General features: G+C 51.7%; 1 protein-coding gene across 5 annotated transcripts in view; it reads right to left on the reverse strand.

Moving 5' to 3' along the window:
• Positions 1 to 2616: 2616 nt before the first annotated feature.
• HIPK2 (homeodomain interacting protein kinase 2) overlaps positions 2617 to 21736 on the reverse strand; it is a 187502-nt gene continuing 168382 nt past the window's right edge. For all 5 annotated transcript variants that reach the window (XM_081244933.1, XM_081244935.1, XM_081244934.1 and 2 more), the window contains 4 exons: positions 19251 to 19532; positions 9350 to 9594; positions 4187 to 4320; positions 2617 to 3093 (listed from right to left, as the gene is read on the reverse strand). In XM_081244933.1, coding sequence (XP_081101059.1) covers positions 2632 to 3093; positions 4187 to 4320; positions 9350 to 9594; positions 19251 to 19532 — 1123 coding nt within the window. In that variant the 3' untranslated portion in view covers positions 2617 to 2631. The remainder of the gene's footprint in view (positions 3094 to 4186; positions 4321 to 9349; positions 9595 to 19250; positions 19533 to 21736) is intronic.

Consider the following 21736-nt stretch of genomic DNA (forward strand, 5'->3'; position numbering starts at 1 on the left):
CATGTTTCTGTTGTCTCAGAACGACCGCACTTCCCCACGTCCGGATAAAGACGTATTGAGCGTGGCACCACGAGGAGAGAATCCGGTCCTGCTGCCCATGGCTCCCCGGCGGGCCCGCTGGGTACCTGGGGCTCTGCCCAAGCCTGCCCTGCCTCGAGGGGGACATGGTGTCCTTCCTTCCTTCCGGCCTAAGGCCGGGACTAGGCTGGTTCCGACCTGGGGACCGATTTCTTTGTAGGATAAGTAGAATTCATGCTTGGAGAGGGGAAATTTCCAGAGTTATTTCACATTTCACAGCTAAGAGCTAAGGTAAAGGCTTGGCTCCGTTACTGAATTAGGTCGGATATCGCGATAAAAACACCTTTCACAGTAGATCGATCGTTAAGGGAGACCACAGAACGAGGACAGAAAGGGAGGGAGGACGAGGACAGACGGCTGTCCCAAACTGGGAGCCAGCTCTCTGCACCTTGGAAACTTGGCTTTGGGGTCAGTTAAGGACTCGGCGTCAAGAGTCAAACAATTAGGACCACCCTTTCAAGTCCCACTGATGGCCAGATAGCGTTTCCCAACATTCACGTATTTTAAGAATAATTTGCTATGGACAGAGTGACCCCCTGCCCTCACCCCCACCAGTGTTCAAAGCCTGAGAAAGTTTTCAGAATGTATCAAAGGTGCAAAGAGGGCAAAGGGCAAATTTCCTTGGAAACTGAACTGCCCAAGGGAGTGTTTTCCAAAGTGCAGTACAGGACCACACAGTTACCCTCACAAATGTCCCTCCAGCCTCTGCCCACCAGACTCCTCAAAAACCAAGAACGCAGGCGTGCCTTGGGTAGGCCTGGGTAACGCGAGGAACGATTCAGCAGCAAACGACGGCCGATGGTTGTCTACAGGGGGAAGGACCCGGCAAAACGGTGAGAGCAAAACACAGCTGGTGGAACCAGAGGAGAGGGGGCAGGGCTCCGAGAGTGAAGCGGGGGGCGAGTCTGAGAACACGGGGCTGGGCCGGGCACCAGGCTAGCTCTCCATCCCGTGGACAGCGACAGGAAGGCTGTGCCAGGACTGGAGGCTGAAGGTGGTGGCTGCCTGGCAAGGCCAACATTCCTAAAACAGAGATGGGACCTGCGGTCCCAAAGAATGGCAGAGCCCCCCCACCCTCCCAACCCTGGGGGCAGAACTGGGTGGGGGTACAGGGTGGGGAGTCATCCAAAGTAAAAGTCATCCAAAGCCATCACCATCGTCAGATTCACCCACCACTATCCATCTCGCACATCTCTCTCCAGATCCACGGGCTATCCTAGCCCCTGCCAGCTGCCTGACACCCCTCTGCTAGCAAACAGTCCAGGAAAGACAACAGGTATTAAAATAAAATAGAAATTAAACAAACAAACAAACAAACAAACAAAAGAGGAAAGACCAGAGTAAAATGTTGCAACAGCACAGAAGAAGGGCTGAGATGATGTGACTCGCCTCAGCCGGCTTCCTGGAGTACCGTGGAAGTAAACCCTCAACCGCGTCCCCGGTCGCTAAGGCACTAGGAGGGAAAGATGTAAAACCAAGTCTGCGAGAGCCGGCGGCGGTGCCGGGGACAGGAGCGCGGCACCGCGGGCACCCGCGCGTGCACCTGGACCACGGCACGGGTCACGTGCCTAGGTGAGATCGCTCTTCTTGTGCAATTACGTTGAGGAATAGTCTCTTGGTATCGTTCGGGGTGAACACAAAGTAGCACAGACAGATGCAGACTGCGACATCTACCAGGGTGTCGGCGACGCCGCGGGCCCTACGCTACGTGACGAGGGATGGACTCAAAGAGAGAAGAAATCTTCAGAAAAGAAAAAAAATCATTAATGACATCTGAGGAATATCATTGCTTAGGGATTTTATCCAGAGTGCTCAGAAAGAGAAAACGCGCCCTCCTCTCCCAGGGGTCCTCGCAGCCTGGCTGCCCCCATTGCTCCCAGCAAGTGGGCCAGATCGGGGCTTCCCCGACCCCGGACCCGTCCCCAGATACCAGCCTCCTCCGGCCATGGCCTGACCTTTCTAGATGGTTGCTGACCCTTTAGAGTTCTGGAAAAATCCCTAATTCTTACGTTCAATCATTAAAAATCTATTGGATTTTTAATCCAATAGATTAAAAATCATATCAGGTGTCCCTGACAGCAAATTCTTAAACGCCACTTGCTGCCATATGAAAATAATCTTTGAAAAATTCATAAAGTTCTTCAAACACTGGGCGGCCCCCCCTCCCCCCCCCCCCAATTTCTGGAATCTTCCGTGCCTCTCTTCTTCTCCTCCTTTCCAGTCTGGTGCAGAATGGGTTCGTGAGCTGTCGTTTTTTGTTACTGACGTTTTCTTTTTTTTTCTTTTTCTTTTTTAAAATAAAAAGCATAGATTTCCCCCCCTCCTTAAATCCCTTCCTTCTTAAAATGTTCTCTTCTCCGCTCTCAGTCCTCCTACTTCCTAGTTCAAGTTTCATTTGTGTCCCGTCCCTGCCCCCTGCCCCCCTCCCCTGCCCCGTTTGCATTGTTTCTGTGCGGCACCTTCAGTATAAAAAGCCCAGCTCCCCCCTCGTCCCTCCTCCTCTCCCTCCTCCCCTCTGGCCATCCTCCCTCCCCTCCCCTCCCCTTCCAGTGTTTATATGTAAGGGTACTGGTTGACCTTGGCGGGGCTCAGTGGGTATCCAGTGTAGACGGTGGAGGCTGGAGAGGCGCTGATGTAGGTCTGGTGGGCGAACTGGGCTGGATACTGACTCGGGTGGATGGTGGGAGAGGGCAGGACCCGGGGGCCCATGCTCACGGGAACCTGGTGGACGATGCTGGCTGGGTAGGCGGTGTGCTGCACGGTGTGACGCGCCGAGCCTTGGGAGGCCACCAGGTGGGCCACGGTGCCAGTGGAGCCCAGGGCGGCGGGCGCCGTGTAGGTGTAGAGGTGGGGCTGGGCGGGGAGGTGGGCGGCGGCGGCCAGGTGCGGGTGCACGGTGCCGTGGCTGGGGCTGTTGTGTGGGAAGGAGTATGGCGCCTGGGCCATCGTAGGGGTGATGTAGGCCTGCTGCCGTCGGTGGCTCCCCGTGCGATCTGCGGTGATGTGCTGCTGAGCCTGGAGGGGGAGAAGCACCAGGAAAGGGCTGCATCATCGGGGCTGGACACGCGCACGCATGCGCATGCACGGGAGAGGGCGCGGGCGGGGAAAAGGAGGGAGAAGCGGGGAGTGGGGAGGAGAGCAAGGAGGGGAGGAGGGCGCGGGGGAAGGCGGAGGGAGAGGAGCGGCAGGCGAAACAGAAGACGCCTCCGTCACGCGCCCGCGAAGTATCAGTTAACCTGGGCTGAGAAGGAAGGCCGTGCCCACCATGCTCCGGGCTGGGTGACACTCAGAGCCAGCTGCAAAGGGAACGGGAGCCAGTAGGTCCCCCAGGGGCATCCTGCAGCTGTGAAGTGTCGAAAGGAGCCCCTCTTTGAGTGCAGACTGCTTTCTCTCTCACCGTGAAGTCCTGCTCCCTAAACTGCAGGCTCTCGGACACTTCGCTGTCTGAAGTCATAGGTACACATGAAGCAGCCCTCTCTAACCTGGAGAACCTAAGTCATGACATAGGCGCGGCCCCGGTTTACAGCCCAGGGGCACCGCTTCCGATGAAGGGCTTCTCAACACAAACTTCCCCTTATCTTACCTCTGAGCTTCTAAGGAAACAGGGCCCGGAGTCCACTTTGCAACTCAGACCTGAGTGACCCTCTACACACAGGCTGAGCGCTGCCCGTGGAGACTCTGTCTTGTTTACATTCCCCCTGAATGTCACCCACCTTCTCCGAATCCTCCGGCTCTTTTCCTGGGTTTGAGGTCCCTGTGGGAGGCCTCCTTCACCGTAATGAATCACTAGACCCAGCACGGTCAGACTATGGGACCCAGACACAGTGTTTTACCCTTTGCTGGGCCGAAATAGCAAGACGTGGGCCAGCCTATTTTTAAGCTCTGGCACCACGTCACTAAGTACTTCGGAGCATCAGACGAGTCATTTTGCTTTGGGCCGGCTCTCTGTGAATGGCGGATCCGCCTTCCCCAACGTGACCCACAGCAGAACGAGAACACCAGAGGTCACTCGGGGCGCCTCCTGCCGCCACGGGAGGGGCTGAGGCTCCGGGAGGTGGCCAAGGGTCCACCCTGGCGCCCCTGGCGAGCGGCCGTCGGGTGGGCTTACCTGGCTGAGATTGAGAGGTCGCTGCTGCCGGTAGGCAGTGGCTCCAGATGAGCTCCCTGAAGAGTGACCGCCGGTGGAGGTCACGTTGCTGGAGGACTTGGACTTGTAGGAGGACGAGTGGTGACTGGTGGTGACTGTGTTGGGAGGAGGAAAAGGTCACAGGTCCATCACAGGCCCTCAGCTGCCCGGAAGACCCTACTCCTTGGGGGACAACAGTGGTCTTTCAAGAACCCTTTCCCAAGACTGGGGGATCACCATTTGGCAGCAACGCCCCCAGACCCGGTGACAATGCCGACTCTGGGCTGGCACCTGGGCTGTGGCTTGGGAGCAAACCCTGCTGGAGTTTAGAATTACTATCTGGTGAGACCGAAAAGCATAAGGAGAGTCTAAGAGACAGAAGGAGAGCTCTCTGCAGCTCCTCGTGTCCCAGCCAGGGGTGCAGCGGGAGGCCATCTGCTGAGATGCAGAGACACGCTGACAGATGCAGCAGGGTACAGAAAACCGAGTCTCAAAAGAGGGACTACGTGTCCCAGGGGGAAAAACAACCGGAATAAAATGAATAAGGCGAGGAGGTTTATATTAAAGAAACCATTCTAGTCAGTTTCGGTGCTGAGTGGTCTGTGAATACCAGCTCCTGGCGGAGTGGGACTCATGTCTCCAGGGGGCAAAGTCAGAGGACTGTACGCTCGGGTACAGGATTTGCAGAATCAAGTGCAACTATTCGCCTGCCTCTCAGTGTCTCTCTTGACGTCAGACATCTCTGTGCTGAAGCTCTATCTAGATCAAGAGGAAGTGATCCACAGTGACTGCCAAGAAGCCTTTGGCACAGGGAACCCAGACATCCGCCCAAACCTGCGTTGTCCTCCGCAGACTCCCCGACTCTAAAACCACTCACGTTTGAAGGAGCTGCCCAGAGTGGGGAGTTCAAGAGGAGACCCTGGTAGCTAAGGGAGAACCGGCAAGACGTACACAGGACCTCAGAGGCAGGTCTATTTCTTGTGCTGTTCAGCAGAGAATTCAGAAGATTTACTGGGGCTGAGCATCGTTGGGAAACACAAAAGCCTAATATGGTATCAATCAGGTACCCTGGGGTCGCGAGTGTAAAATGGGCAAATCTGGCAGTTCTTGGGGGTGAAGGATGCTAAGAATTAATGAAGCACACATAATAACGGTCAGGCCCTTGACGTAACTGGGTTGGATCAATTCTATTACGAATCCCAGGGTGATGAGATCAAAGTCAAAGAGGAGACGCCTGAGGCTGGGGCCGGCAAGAGAGAATGCTGATAATTGTTGATGGAGAGAAAGCTGAAAAGAAGGCAAACCAGAAACCGGGGGACAGGAGAGTGGGGAGCACAATGAAGTCAAGAGGAGCCTTCTCCTCCCCGATGCAACAGTCCCCCTCAAGTAAAGGGAGAGCTGCCTCACTGGGAAGGGGGCAGCACGTCCTAACAGAGACCCCAAATCCAACCGTGGTTTGGGGCCCAGCGGCCCTCCCATCCTACCCACTGAAGTGCACCCCAGTTGGGGGTGCCCAGGAATTCGTATTCTCCACAAGCTTCCCAGGAGAGCAGGAGCCAGCCAGGCCTTGGTGGACACAGCTGACCTGCATCGTGGAATTGGGGTCTGGTGCTCAGGCCAAGCTTGGTTAGACTCTCAAAGGCCCTCCAAAGCCAAGGGGGTGGAGTGCGGGGTTCCGGGGACCCACTGTAGGGTGAGGGATGCAAAGCTGCAAATGCTGCCCATCAGGAGAACTCTGTCGCCGTCGATCAGCCATGGTGCCACTGTGCAGGCATCCAACTCCTTCCTGCCCTGCAGCGGATCACCAGCTGTGTCTGCTGCCTGGGCCCAGCTGTGAATGGCACCTCTCTGCTCCTATTTCAACTCTCTGGGCATTCTGTGGTAATTATATTTGAGGGAGAAACTCTGAGTGCAAGAGATCCATAGCGTGAGGCTGCAAGCGGAGAGATTAGAGGGCTTCAGATGAAATGGGTGTGACAGAGCCAGGCTACCGTCATCGCGGGGATAGGAAGTGGGGTCGGAGCTTGTCAAGTTGCCAGAGCAGGGGACCCCAGAATCAGGGAGGGGGTCCTGAAAGGGACCAAGAGATTAAAATAGTAATTTCTTCCTGCAGAGAAAGTGACCATGGAGTGGAGAAGGCAAGTGCCGAAGGTCAAGCTCCGGAGGCGCATTTCGGAGCTGGGAGGACAGTACAGAGCTCTCTGCTGGAGCCTTGCCTAGTTGCTCTCATAGATCTGCTGCCCGGGAAGAGCCCTGGGTTCACAGATGGCCCCTGGTGGCCCTGTCTGTACAAGGCGGATGGGAGAGTGCTTCAATCCTGGGTGAGCCCTGGAGGGACAGCCACATGGCTGTGGTGGAGTTAGTTAACCTCTCTGTGCTTCCATTTTCTTATCTGGAAAACTGGGAAAGTAATGGCGACTACATGTAGGGTTGCTGTGGGGATTACGTGAGTTAATGCACATAGAACGCTTAGTATCTGGCACGTGTTAAGCGCTTAAAGGTGTTAGCTGTGCTAACTACGGTTGATGTCTTTATTACCGCCCTATCCCCTGGCCAAAGCAGACGCTCAAGGAACAGGTGTCTGCCCCAAGCTGGGACCAGCAAGTTCTGTTTCCTGGGACTGGGAAACTGGGAGCCCGGGGCTCACTGGGTCAAGGTGAAGCGGTGTCCAGAGAGCAGGTGTCGGGCCCCCAGTGGCTCAGATCAAGGAGTTCTGGTTCCCGTCCCACCTGGGACTTAGTTGTTGAACTTTCTCAGCCCTGCACCCTTCCAATAAATTCCTTATTTGCCTTAAGGCAGTGCAGAGTTCACTCTGTTGCCTCCCAGAAGAACCTTAACTGACCCAAGAGACCCGAGGAGGCTACGTGAGAAATAGGGATCCTTCCTGAGCTGAGACCCACAGAGGGGATTAGCACTGAGGGAAAATGGACCATCACCTGCACAGCCTCCGTCCTGACCTGATGGGGCTCAGGGAAGCCTGGCAGCCCAGCGGGGCCCCAGGAGGCTGAGGAAGGCTGCTTTGCTTGATTCCTCCAAGCCTAGGACGACTGAGGTAACGGAGGATATCAGCATTGAGAAGGACCACGTTCTGGGGGCGGACAGGCACCAGCATGAAGTTCCTTCCTGCCCCTTGCCTGTCACTAGAAAGACTGTGCAGCGTGTCCTCACAGGGGAACATAAACCTCTCTTTACAATGGGAAACTATACCATGGGCTTCCCCAGAGACAGTGGCACTAGGTGCCTTAGAACCAGCAGCCTTACTGAGAATAACCTTCCTTTTTTTTTTTTGGTTGAAAACATCCCTGAGAGATTCTCAGCCCTTCAGCTGTAGCAGTCCTTGTGGAAATGCAGTGGAGTGAGTGCTCAAAACCGCCATGGGCGGCCCACAGCCCGACGGCTGATGGTGGAAACGGGCAACGGAGCGTGAAATGCATGACCTGTGGGCTCCACAGACCTGCCTCCCCCCCTCACCGTCGTGGTTCCCCACAGAAAACTGTTGCGTTATGTGGGGCAAAGCTGGCCCTCAGTCCCCGGACCTGTCTTAACTAGGGGGTTGGACTAGTCTTAAAATTTCAGTAGCTCTCAATTTTGTCACCTTCCACATTGTGGCGCAGGCACCCAGGCCAACAAAGTTCCGAGCTGGAAGACATCTAGCCTGCAATGATCTGGCCGCTGCCTTGTGCATCCTCCACCGTATTTAAAAGGCCAAGGGAAATTCAACACCAGCTACCTTCCCCCACCTTTATCAATTCCTAGAGGACCTGCGTAAGGTCGCTCCTGAGCCAATTCTTATAGACCATCGTCCTGAAGTGTAAAGGGACCGTTACTACTACAGAGTTCCCCCGAGATGTCCTGGAACATGGGCATCCTCGATTTACAACACACATCGTCTCCTCCTGTAGGTCTACAGTCTCTGATCTGAAATCCCTGGTGTCACTTTTTTTTTTTTTTTTTTTTTTGGTGCCACACTGCGTGGCTTGTGGGATTTGAGTTCCCCGATCAGAGATCGAACCCGGGCCCTCGGCAGTGAGAGCGTGGAGTCCGAAGCACTGGACCGCCAGGGAACTCCCTGAAATCCCTGGGGTCAGACACTTTTGAAATCAAGAATTTCCGATTTTAGAAGGTCATTTGGTATATATTCAATATATTAGGTTACCCCCAGTGGAGCCCTGTGCACTACCACGTAATTAAAAAAAAAGTGATTATTTCTGCTACAGAATACTGGGACATTTCACCAAGTGAGACAAACAGGAATATGACAAAGGGACTATAAATAGCCTCTGGTTAGTTCAGGTCAGGTTTTACCAACTGACTTTGCTGTAAACTTAAAAATCTGGTTTTTGGAGCTTTTTGGATTTTAGATTACAGATGAAAAGGAATATTTCCTTCTCTTCCTGTTCGGTAAAAGGGCCGGTCTTGAGGTTTTCAACAACAGTCTTGAGACCTTCACTGTTAATTAAGCAGGAGAGCCCTTCACACCAAGCTGTGCGCACTTAAGGCTGCGATCTTTATAACTGGGGTACGTGCGGGGCTACCTGAGGACTTGAGGGTGCACGGCAAGCAGAGGTTTGAGGGGTCCAGAGTCTCACCTTTCAGATGTATCTTTTCCTAAACAGATGCACCGGCCCTGGGACCCGCGGGTTCCCTTACTCGCCTTCTGTCTCACATTCACCCTTTCTCCCATATTACAAAAGAAAGGCTTCCTTCTCACTCTCCTGAATGTTAAAATGGTGCATTGCCTCCAGGCGTGAGAACCCTAAGGGGCGCCCAAATGGGATAATTCCAGAACAAATGGCTCCTGAGGGACAGTCCCGTGAGAGCAAAGACAAGCCACTCTCAGTAGGAAATGCTGAGGGCTGACCAGGCTTGTTTTCGCTCAGGCGGCCAACTCTTTGCAAACTCCCTACCCCATCCATCCATCCATTCATGAGATACAGTTCAGAAGTGAGGTGGCCATCACAGGGAGGACTTTTTCTGACAGATGTGAGGTCAGCTCTGGCCTCCTGGGCTGACAACAGGATCCTTGGGTGAGGATCTACCACCACCCGGGGCTTAGTAGCTCCCCCGTAACCAGAGGGCGAGCAGCAGGGAACCAGAAAACCAGCCTCCAGAGAAATGCTGCTGGCCGCCCCGGCCCCAAATTACCTGGCCCCAGGCTGTCACACTCCACCAGCGCCTCGCTGGCCTGGGTTTTCAGGGGCGGCACGATGATGGTTCGGGGGTTCCCGGTGCAGTGCGACTCCAGGCTCCCCTTGCTGTCGAAGGTGGCGGCGCTGTGCCCGGAGCGGTGCTGCACGGCGTAGGGGCTGGTGATGCTAGAGGAGTCGGAGTAGGGAGAGTCGTGGACCGTGACACAGCTGATGACGTTTTTTCTCTGCTTGGACACAGGGCTGGAGATGGAAAGGGAGAAAGCAGGACTGTGAGAGGCTGGGGAGGGAGACACCAAACTGACGGTGAAGAGCCTCTCTGTGCTCTGGGGCAGGGGCGGGAGCAGGCAGAGCCGGAGGCGGGGTAGGAATGTGACTTCTGCTCTCCAGAACCGTAACGGGGAGGCACAAGTGTCACCAGTCTGACCAGTGGGGGTGGGGGAATATGTGAGGACGGGAGAAAGGGCCGGAGGGGGGCCCACAGAAGCTTCTGGACATGGGGGCGAGAGAAACTTCCGGGCAGGCCTGGGCTGTCCCCTGTGCAGCCGGGCTCAGCTGACCTACCGGGGAGGTACGTGCAGCACAGAGCTGTGTGGCAGCGCCCTCTGAGCCGCCGGAAGGGGACACAAAAGCAAACAGAGAACCCAGCCAGACCCAGGCAACCTGAGGCCCAGGTGTAGGAGAAAAACACCGCCGGGAAGGGAACAACATAAGCTCGTGAGGCTCGGGACCTGGAAGAGCCAGCCAATTTAGGCAGGAGGGAAGAGGACATCCAAGAGGAACCAGGACGCAGTGAGAGGGACGGGAGAGAGTGAGGCTCTGAGCACGCTGATCCCGCACACAGCAGCGACCCAAGACCTCCGGGTCCCCTTCTCAGGAGAGGCCCGGCCCTCCTGCAGCTTCCCCTCTGCCTGGCCGACGATGGGGTGGGGGACCGGCACCGCGTCTGGGTGAGGGCAGAGATGCTGAGTCTGTGAGGGCGTGGCTCTGAATCCCTGGTCTTCATCCTATAACTGAGACTTAATACACTGATACCAGGAGGTATCAGTGGCTCTGGGCCAGTACATTTTTTCCGGAGATATTTATGTTTGGTTCCTTTGGGAACCAATTCTGTCTGCCTCCAGGCTAGTGAGAGGCTGGTGGGATGACGAATATGGAATTTGTTGCTTATTGGGAAGGTTTTAAAAATGGATTTTCATCTATTTTTGTATATCGATGGTCTATTTTTAAGAAATATCGATTGCCTAAATAAGACGGTCAGTTTGCAAAGACTTGGCTAAGAGAAGAAGCTGGTATTTATATAGAGCACCTAATGCAGCCGCCACACCCCCTCCAGGTGCCTTGCCCAAGGTCACACAGCCAGCCACAGGCCAGATTCCAAGGTCAATCCTACCACCACTAAGGGCGGCAGAGAAATGAGGGAACTCGAGCCCCAGGAAGTGGGAGGACAGCAGGGCTGCTAGCCTACAACAGGCTGAGGGGCTGGGAGTGAGCCCGCAGGGGGCCTGACGCCCTGCTCCCTGGACCCTGCCCTGCTGACATCTGGCCCAGATAATTCTTCTGGGGCTGCATATTCTGTCCTCCCCGGTTCAGGGTAGAAGGGTCCCTCCCTAACTGTGTTTGTGGATAAGGACACATGCCCGGCAGACAGATGTCTAACTTCAGCATGTGCTGGTGGTGTAGCTGTTCCAACCTCTGAGCGATTCAGTCTCCTTATCAGTAAGATGTATATTAATAGTACCAATGTCACAGGCTTGTTTTGAGAAGTGAGAAAATACATGCAAAATGCTTTGGATGGCGCACGACACACAGTAAGTATACTATAAAAACTAGCTTCTGGGCTTCCCTGGTGGCGCAGTGGTTGAGAGTCCGCCTGCCGATGCAGGGGACACGGGTTCGTGCCCCAGTCCAGGAAGATCCCACATGTCGCAGAGCGGCTGGGCCCGTGAGCCATGGCCGCTGAGCCTGCGCGTCCAGAGCCTGTGCTCCGCAACGGGAGAGGCCACAACAGTGAGAGGCCCGCGTACCGCAAAAAAAAAAAAAAAAAAAAAAAACCAAAAAACTAGCTTCTAGATGAATGGATAAAGAAGATGTGGTACATATATATAATGGAATATTACTCAGCCATAAAAAGAAATGAAATTAGGTCACTTGCAGAGATGTGGATGGACCTAGAATCTGTCATACAGAGTAAAGTAAGTCAGAAAGAGAAAAAGAAATATCGTATATTAACACATATATGTAGAATCTAGAAAAATGGTATAGATGAACCTATTTGCAGGGCAGGAGTACAAAGGCAGACGTAGGGAACAGACGTGTGGACACGGCAGGGAGGGGAGGGTGGGATGAATTGGGAGATTAGGTTTGACATAAATACACCACCATGTGTAAAACAGATAGCTAGTGGGAACCTGCAGTATAGCACAGGGAGCTCAGCCTGGTGCTCTGTGATGGCCTAGTTGGGTGGGATGGGGGCGGGGTAGGGGCGGGAGGGAGGTCCAAGAGGGAGGGGATGTATGTATGCATATGGCTGATCCACTTCGCTGCGTGGCAGAAACTAACACAACATTGTAAAGCAACTATACTCCAGTTAAAAAAAAAAGCTAGCTTCTATCATGATTATTATTAGGGTTACTTCATTTAAAGACAGGTGAAAAGAGGTTTGCAAACAACACCTCTAGGCAAAATGAATTCTATGAAGGTACATACTTGCTGGAGAAGTTTCTAGTCTAGCAATAAACCAGAGATTGATAGGAAAGAAGTTAAAACTCATCAGTTAATAGGTATCTCAGAGATCGATGCTAGCTGCTACAAGGAATTTCTGTATCAAGAAATATAATACATGTCTCCACTCTTGGAAGAGATTAACATCTCAGTGGGGGACTGTATAAAAACATGACAAGTTAAACAGTAAAAGCTTTAAAATGATCAGTTAAAGAGAAGGGATGTCATAAAGACTTCCACGATGACCTGTCAAATGAGCTGTGCAGATGATTAAGAACTCAGAAGAAGGTGAGTAATGAATGGATTGCATATAGTTATAGCTCTTCATGCGCACTTCGATAAAATGGGTATATCTTCATTAATAAAGAGCTACACTTCCTACTTACAACAGTTTAAATCCAAAAGGCCCATATGCTTGTTGCTCAAACATAGTTTGAGGTAACCAGTTACCGTATGACACAGCAATTCTGCTCTAGGTTAAGTATGAAAAGGAACTGAAAGCCGAAACTAACAGATACTTGTATGCTCACGTTCACTGCAGCATTACTCACAACAGCCAAAAGGTGGAAATAACCTCAGTGCCCAGCAACTGATCAATGGATAAACAAAATGTGATATATCCACACAATGGAATATTATTCAGCTATAAAAACGAATAAAGTTCTCATACATGCTACAATATGGATGAGCCTTGAAAACATTACACTAGTGGAATAAGCCACACACAAAAGGACAGATACTGTGTGATTCCACTTATATGAGGTTCCTAGAATAGGCAAATTCATAGAGACAGACATAGATTAGAGGTTACCAGGGGCTGAGGGAAGAGGAGTTTGGGGAGTTACTGCTTGATGGGTACAGAGTTCCTGTTTGAGGTGAATGAAAAGTTTTGGCAATAGGGGTGATGGCTGCACACACTGTGAATGTATTTAATGTCACTGAATTGTACACTTAAAAATGGTTAAAATGGCAAATTTTATTATATATGTAGTATCACAACTTAAAAAATTAAGGTGATAGGCCCAAAACCATTTAATTGTACACTTTAAATGGGTGAACTGTATGGCACGCAAATTCTATCTCAAGTTTTTAAAAGTCCATATGCTTATTCAGAAACAAGAAAGCAGGCTTCCCTGGTGGCGCACTGATTGAGAATCCGCCTGCCAATGCAGGGGATGTGGGTTCGAGCCCTGGTCCGGGAAGATCCCACATGCCGCAGAGCAGCTAAGCCCGTGTGCCACAACAACTGAGCCTGCGCTCTAGAGCCCGCGAGCCGCAACTACTGAGACTGCTTGCTGCAACTACTGAAGCCCGTGGATCTAGGGCCCGTGCGCCACAACTACTGAGCCCACCTGCCACAACTACCGAAGCCCGCGTGCCTAGAGCCCGTGCTCTGCAACAAGAGAAGCCACCGCAATGAGGAGCCCGTGCACCACAACGAAGAGTAGCCCCTGCTCGCCGCAACTAGAGAAAGCCCGTGTGCAGCAACGAAGACGGAATGCAACCATAAATAAATAAATTAATTAATTAATTTTAAAAAAAAGGAAGCAAATGGGATCAGCGGGGAGGGGACGACTGAGATCTGGCAGAAGAACTAGAAAGTGGGGCGCCAGGGAAAGGTCCCCATGCCTGGAAAGTAGGGACAAGGGACCCAAGGGCAGCAGGAATTGTGGAAAGCTGTGGAAGTGGGAGGAACCCTGGGAGGAAGGAGAGCCGCCTTAAAAAGCACAGACATGTCCTGGCTATTGTAAATAGAGCTGCAATGAATGCAGTGAGGTGGACGGACCTAGAGTCTGTCATACAGAGTGAAGTAAGTCAGAAAGAGAAAAACAAATACCGTATGCTAACACATATATATGGAATCTAAGAAAAAAAAAAGTCATGAAGAACCTAGGGGTAAGACGGGAATAAAGACACAGACCTACTACAGCATGGGCTTGAGGACACGGGGAGGGGGAAGGGTAAGCTGGGACGAAGTGAGAGAGTGGCATGGACATATATACACTACCAAATGTAAAATAGATAGCTAGTGGGAAGCAGCTGCATAGCACAGGGAGATCAGCTTGGTGCTTTGTGACCACCTAGAGGGGTGGGACAGGGACGGTGGGAGGGAGGGCGACGCAAGAGGGAGGGGATATGGGGATATATGTATATGTATAACTGATTCACTTTGTTATAAAGCAGAAACTAACACACCATTGTAAAGCAATTATACTCCAATAAAGATGTTAAAAAAATTTTAAAAAGCATAGACAGGTGAAACCTGCAACTGCTTTCTGTGGGGGGGGGGCGGGGCTGGCCTGCAAGCAGTCTGTTGTGTAGTAAGACGCTGTTAAAGGAACAGCCCAGCCCTCCACCTCCACCCCTGGCACCATCACAAAACGCTCCCAGGACCAGGGTCAGCGCCGGAGGCCATGAGCATGCAGCTCCAAGTGTCCTGACCTTCACTCTCAGCTTCGGTCACAGCCAGTTCTGCCTGATTAAATGACACACACACACAGTGACTCATCTGGTCATTTCACAAAACGCAGAAATGTTCTGCTGCAGATGCATGGTCTGTGGGTGGCGGACCCCACGTGAAGAACAGAGGCTGGCTGCTCCCAAATGTGTCCTGGGAGCTCGTGCTCTAGTCCTGGCGCTGCTGTTCATTTATTGGTGTGACCTTGGGCAGTGGCCTGGATATTGGGGTGACCCTGGATGTCCCTCCAGCTCTAACCTGCTATGACATCCGTTAGGGAGAGTGGCCTTAAAGGAGCCATTGTGATGGTCCCTTGAAGGTTTATTATTAAAGACACTTAAAATAGGATTCGCTTTACTCCTAATTTGGAGAGAAAATAAATCCTTTTAGTAAGTGTACCTTATATATAGACCCAGACCCAGACAATTCCTGCTGACTATATATCCTCCTTAGGTTCTGAATAGTTTAGAAAATGAGCAAATTAAACACACACATACACCCACACCCACACACCACTGAGTTTGGCCAAGCTGCAATAAAATTCAAGTTGGACATATTTGGAATTGTTCACTCAATTTTAGAAATTGTGGAGAAGCTTCAGCTCAATACGAGTACGAATTCTCGTGACAACTAGAATTATCTGAACATACAATGGGCCGCTTAATGACTCAGTGAGCTTCTTGTCACTGAAGGAAGGCTTTCTGGCAAAAATCTAACAACTGACAGCTTGGTCTAGATGACCCCTCAGAATTGGGGGCCATCTCCCGACGGAAATGTTGAGGAATTCTGCATGTCGGTATCTTGTCATCTACACTAAGGAGTGTGGAAGAAAACCTCTCCGAACTCTTCATGGGTCCCATCCCTTTTTTCTGATCTGGCAGTCCCCATGCCCAGGGAGCAGATAGGTACAACACAGTCTAATGCTGATTTACCTGCCTCTTTGGATTTACATGTGACAGGTTTGGAAAAGGTGAATTAATTTGATAGCTCTGTTTTTAATCTCTTCTATTGTTAGAAATCTCTGTGCTCTACCTGATGTACTATGCAGATTAGAGAACAAGTGAGAAGCTGTTAAACGAGTCAGCTTAAAAATTGAGCTTCCCTGGTGGCGCAGTGGTTAAGAATCCGCCTGCCAGGGCTTCCCTGGTGGCACTGGTTGAGAGTCCGCCTGCTGATGCAGGGGACACGGGTTCGTGCCCCGGTCCGGGAAGATCCCACATGCCGCGGAGCTGCTGGGCCCATGAGCCATGGCCGCTGAGCCTGCACGTCTGGAGCCTGTGCTCCGCAACGGGAGAGGCCACAACAGTGAGAGGGGTCAGGAATGATAATTTTGCTTTGGCATTCTTCTGAAAATTCTAGGCAATTATCAGCTGGTCCTGGAGATTTAGTGACAAGCTCAGTCCTAAAAAATGTGGATTGACCATTATTTGCCTCACGTTGGCTCTAAAAGACGCTGCCCTGTGGTCTGCGCTCACCAACCCTGTTCGCATCATCAACCCCCACCCCACCCTCTGGCTGCTGTGTAGAGGCTGAGTCACGTGAGGGGGAGTGATCGGCATTTCAGGCAGAGTTACAGGGCTAGCACTGGGGGTGGGCCGCAAATAGGAAATGAGGTCAGGAACACAGAAGATCAGAATCAAGATGCTCACTGGCTGGGAGAAATCAGGTTTGGGAACGAGAACGGTCAGGGTCTAGGAGGGAAGTCTCCACGGTTCACACTGGAGCACTGACAGGGAGAGAAGCTTCCGGCTGGAGGGCTGCACCTGGGGGCACGTTCTTGTTTTCCCAGGACTGATGCTTTCCCACCAGCTCCTCGCAAAGTTGGCCACGCCCACCTAAGGAGAGACCCTCAATCTCCCTTTCCAATCTTAAGTCCCTTCTCTCCTTGCCTCCTGCTTTCTCTCTGATCAGTGGCCCCACGTGCTCTTGATCCCTTCTGCCCACCTCTGAGGCTCCGCCCACCACCTATCTCGCTGGAATTTGCAAGTCTCACCTCCTCTACCCACTGTCCACACCCATCAGGACCTTTGACCTTGAAAAGCCTCCTCTCCCCTGCTACTTCCTCAAGCTATTTCCCGTTTGAATCCCCACAGGTCTCTGCTAGTTTTTAGGGGGCTGATATTCTGTTTTGTGTTATGATGATTTGCACGCGTCTTACCTGGCTTATTACCCTGCAAACCTCCTGAGGACAGAGGCTGTCTACATCATTTATGCAGCACCTGTGGTTCTGAGCGTAATATCTTACCAGCGGGGCCGATAGATATTTACTGTGTTAAATTTTGCCATAATTCTGATAGCTAAGAACGAGTAATCGTATTTCCCCGTTTTTTCCCTCATTACAAAATGCAGTCACATTAACGTGGTCACATTACACGGTGGTTTCGCTATGAATAAAATAGCTACTGGTTTCTGTTTGATCCTCCTCAGACTCAAACACACTTTCCTGTCTTCCTGGGTCCTAAAACATTCCTTTAAGGCAACAGTAAACACTATCAAACACTATCCAGAAAACACTATCATCCCATTCTATGCGCCTCCCGTCTCAATTACGCGCTGGCCTCAGCCTGCAGCTTCCCCCATTTGGCGGAACCTCTCAGGTGTGTTTCGTTCCCCTGGGCAGGCAGGCCGTCCCTTGCACTTTCCACTGTATGAAGCTCTGGTACTCAGCAGCCCACTGTCGCTGTCTGTGGTTGTCGCTTACACATGCACCTGCCAGTCAGCTCCTTCCCTGCTCTCCCCTACGTCTTGACTCAGTTGTGAAGTCACAAAGGTCCTCACATGCTGTCCAGTACTCCAGTTCTCTTCTTTCTGGGCCCCGGAGCTGCTGCAGAAGCAGCCTGTGCTTTGGCTCGCTTTGCGCTCACGGCCCTGGCAGCGGCCTGACAGGTGGAGAGATGCCTCTCTCATCCTCCTTCTTCTCAGACCCACTATTCAATTCTCTCCTGAGCACACAGGTCGAGATTCTGTGTCAATTCAAATGTCAAAATGATATTCCAATCTAGTCAGTTGTCAGATTTTAAAATCGCCTTTTTCCAGTTGTGGCAAAGGGCTGTGTGTGTGGTTGCTGGTCCTTCTTGTGCCTGATGCTACAAATGTGTGCACAAGCTGCTCCAGGCCGGGGACCGGGCCGGAGCCGGGAGGAGCCTTTCTCTTTGGGAAGGGCCTGCGAGGCACGAGGCACTGGGCAGGACGGGGTATTGACTCAACTTGGGACTGTTCTCCAAAAGAAAACTGAGCCCAGTTCTGGAACAGGCAGCCTGGGAATGAAGCACTGAGCCCCATCCCCCCGGCCCCGTGGCCCCTCTAGCGCCCGGCCCAATGCTAGGACCAGAAATGCTCCACGATATGCTTCTCTGAGACACACTGAAGACTAGGCTGGGCCACTAAAGAGGACACTGGAATGAAAGATACACTAGCCCTATCATGAGAAGGTAAGACACTGAGTTCATTATAAAGATGGGAAGTGGATGCCCCATGCAGGAAGAAATAGCTGTAGTGAGAATGTTTGAATCAGTCTATCTGCATATCTTGTAATGATTTTAAGTGTAGGAATTTATTATCTAATCAAAAGGATTTGTGATTATAATCAGGGACATTGTATCCAATCAGGAATTAGTAATTTGGGCCTAACTGTGAATGTTAAGCTTCACATCAGGTCATGGGATGTGCGCTGACTGGCAGCGTGGGGCAGGCCTCCCTTCCCAGGTCCTGGGTCCCAAAGGGAGGAGCCAGCAGGTTGGGACTGTGAGACTTTGGATCTACAAGGTCCCGAGGCCCGGGGGTGCTGAAGGCCAGGGGACCGACTGTTCAGAGGGGCAAGTTCCAGGGGACTATCAGACAGCCCAAGCTCACACCGCGCTCCGTTGCAGTCTGGCTGGAAAGTGTACAAAAGAGGCTCTGGCACTAGGGTGAACAGTCTCGCAAATATAATAAATATTTCTTCCCTCTCCCCGGGAAGCATATAGAGACTAAAATGAGTTCTTACTACTTTGGAATAAACAGTAATGCTCTCTGAGTGAAGAGCCAGCTGGCAGTTCGATAGACCGGGTTAATCAGACACAGGAAACTTTCTGATTAATTGGACAATTACCTCAAATTCTGAGAGAGCCAAGGCAGTGTTAGAGAAACAGCCTGACCGACTAGGAATAAATTCAATAGTCCGAGGCAGAGATTTTTAGCATACGAGGGTTGAAATACACTGGCACCGTGTGCCTGATTTTTATGGTCTCACGTCCCTCAAATGTAAAGGGCCTATAACTTTTTTTTTTTTTTTGCGGTACGCGGGCCTCTCACTGTTGTGGCCTCTCCCACTGCGGAGCACAGGCTCCGGACGCGCAGGCTCAGTGGCCATGGCTCACGGGCCCAGCCGCTCCACGGCAGGTGGGATCTTCCCGGACCGGGGCACAAACCCGCATCCCCTGCATCGGCAGGCGGACCCTCAACCACTGCGCCACCAGGGAAGCCCCTGTAGCTATTTTTTAAGACCAAAGTGACTCAAAATTATCTCGGCTTTCAACAATTATGGAAAATCTGTTTGACATTCCCTTGAAATCACCTTAGGGCTCCAGGACACGGCAAAGCCAAAATTCAGGGGCCGAGAGAGAGGGGTCATCATGCTGGACGATGGAAGGTGGTCCAGATCCACCATAACTGTCTCCGTGCGAGACGGAAACGCAACTGCGCTCCTTCCTGGAGTCTGAAGGTGGCACAGCCTCACCTGGCAGGGGCATGCTTCTGCTCCTCCTCTTCATCCGTGTCGCTGCTGATGGTGATGACGCTGACCGTGGGGCTGGGGGTGTCAGGAATGACGATCGTCTGCCGCTGCCGCTCCCTGGTGGTGCTGGAGGCCCCGTCGCCCCAGCCGCACGTGACGGAGGAGCTGCAGGCCGGGCTGCTGTGCACCAGGGCGCAGCGCGGAGGCGTGTTCTCCTTGACACGCTTGGACCGCTGCGGGGAGCTGACGGCCTGAGAGGAGGACACCTCACAGGTGGAGACGTTTCTGGAACGACAAAGCCACACACGCTCACGGAGAGGGTCAGACTCGGCAGCTCCTTCCGAGGAGCTCAACTGTCTAGAAACACCAGCTTTGCCAAGTCTCAGTAAAACAGGTAGAGGGCCAGGGCACTCAGACTTAATGTGACTGCAGAAGCAGCTGCCTGTGGAGCTCTCTCTTCCAGTTAGCTGCGACACAGACGGGGGCAGCAGCCTGGCCTTCTCTGGGCTCCGGCCTGGCTCCCTGCACCCGCCCCCAGCGGGACAAAGGGAGTAGTCAGGGCTCTCAGGAGAGGGCACAGGGGGCAGACGTAACGCCCAGGATTTCAGGGGTGTTTGCCCCAATGCGGCCCCCTGTCTTCAGGGTCAAGGCCCAACTTCCTAAGCTCAATCTGGTCACCCTCCCCAATGTATTTAGCTCTTGTTTTAAAACGAGGTGGAAGAAAAGGTATCCGCACAGAAAGCTTTAGTTTCCTTGCTAATGGCTGGTTTACCACTGATTAAACTAAAACACTTCCTAAGAGTTCCTGGATCTAAAGGATCTAATGTTAAAGTTCAGCTTTCCCTTCTTCCTCCTTTTATGGACATGACCATAAAAGTATCTGTGTGGCTATAATTTTTCAAAAAACGATTTTTTTGGATGTTGACACATGGGCGTCACAGGAAGCTTACCAGTCTGTTTCAATTGCAATGAAAAATCAGGAAAAATGCAAGAGGAAAATGTATGCTTAAAGAGGGACCTTTTTTTTGCAGTACGCGGGCCTCTCACTGTTGTGGCCTCTCCCGTTGCGGAGCACAGGCTCCGGACGCGCAGGCTCAGCGGCCATGGCTCACGGGCCCAGCCGCTCCGCGGCATGTGGGATCTTCCCGGACCGGGGAACGAACCCGTGTCCCCTGCATCGGCAGGCAGACTCTCAACCACTGGGCCACCAGGGAAGCCCAAGAGGGACCTTTTAATCTTGATTTTGATCAACTCAAAATTACTTATCAAATCAGCCAATGTAGTTTCTGGTAACTTTGGAGAAAAAAAATACCTTGCCTTTTCCCCTCCCCATCAATCCCTGTTGACCTTGGTCATATCTGTACAGTGAGACCAAAGCCAGCCTATAATGAAACTTAAAAGACTGTGATATGCCCTTAGAGATTCTAGCATCTTCTAGCTAAAGGGATGGCAAAAAAGATGAAAATAATTCCATAAAGGCAGATCTATTTAATTTTCTGTTTAGTTGATATCAGATATGTTGCTTGCTCCTTTTGGGGGGCTCGTAATAAGAAGTGTTACTGATAAGATTGTTCCATTCTTTGTACTTACCACAGAACTATGTATTTGTTATTACTAATATGTTACAATTTTGAGATTATGTTTTCACTACTCGAGCAGTTAAAATATGGTCCACTTGGTGTTGTTAAAGAAAAGTATGCCTGATGGCACCACCTGACAGGGGAAAGCCTTCTGGTCTTCCCAACTGTTATGCCTAAGGCACTGGTCTTAAAAATAGGAAAACACCTAATTTTCACTATAGTGATACTGATCTTGAAATGCACTGGCAATGAGCCTTCCTAAAGGCAGCTGGGTGGTGAGGAGGCAAGAAAGAGGGACTTGCCAGCAGGTCAGAGGCCAAGGGTTCTTCCTGCCCCTACCTGGCCAAGGCGAGCTACAAGGAGGCTAAACCCCACCTCCCGGCCAGACCAGGGTTCTGGCGACCACCTACCAGGGTGAGCATGACAGCATGTGAGGATCGAGACAGTGGCTTCTGTTGCCACACAATCTAACAAAGACACAGGTGCGCTCTCACAGGGCTGCCACGCAAAAGCCTTCTGGAAGCCTGCCACTGCTCTGACATGAATTTCCCTAAGTTGTCAGAAACATCCAAATAAGAATCTTGTTCAGGAAGGATGACAACTTAAGGAAGTCAGCTCTTGGATTAGTTTTCAAGTGAAAAAGAAAAAAAAAAAGAGGCAGGCCTAATTTATGGCACCTTCCTATAGAAGGAAGTAGAAAACCAAAATTCACTAGACATTTCCTATACCAGACTTCTCTTCATGAGCCTATTCCAAATAAGCAATTAGGTACCTCCCAGCCAGTGCCACTGGAGAGAGATGTAGGAAAAATTCTGCATCCACACAATCTTGATCTTGATTTTTTTGTTTGTTCGTTTGTTTGGAAATCTCTATTTTTTAAAAGTCAGGTCTCTTGAGGTATTTACATCC

The sequence above is a fragment of the Mesoplodon bidens genome (genome assembly GCF_964165515.1).
Source record: "Mesoplodon bidens genome assembly, chromosome: 9".
Lineage (NCBI taxonomy): Eukaryota > Metazoa > Chordata > Mammalia > Artiodactyla > Ziphiidae > Mesoplodon > Mesoplodon bidens.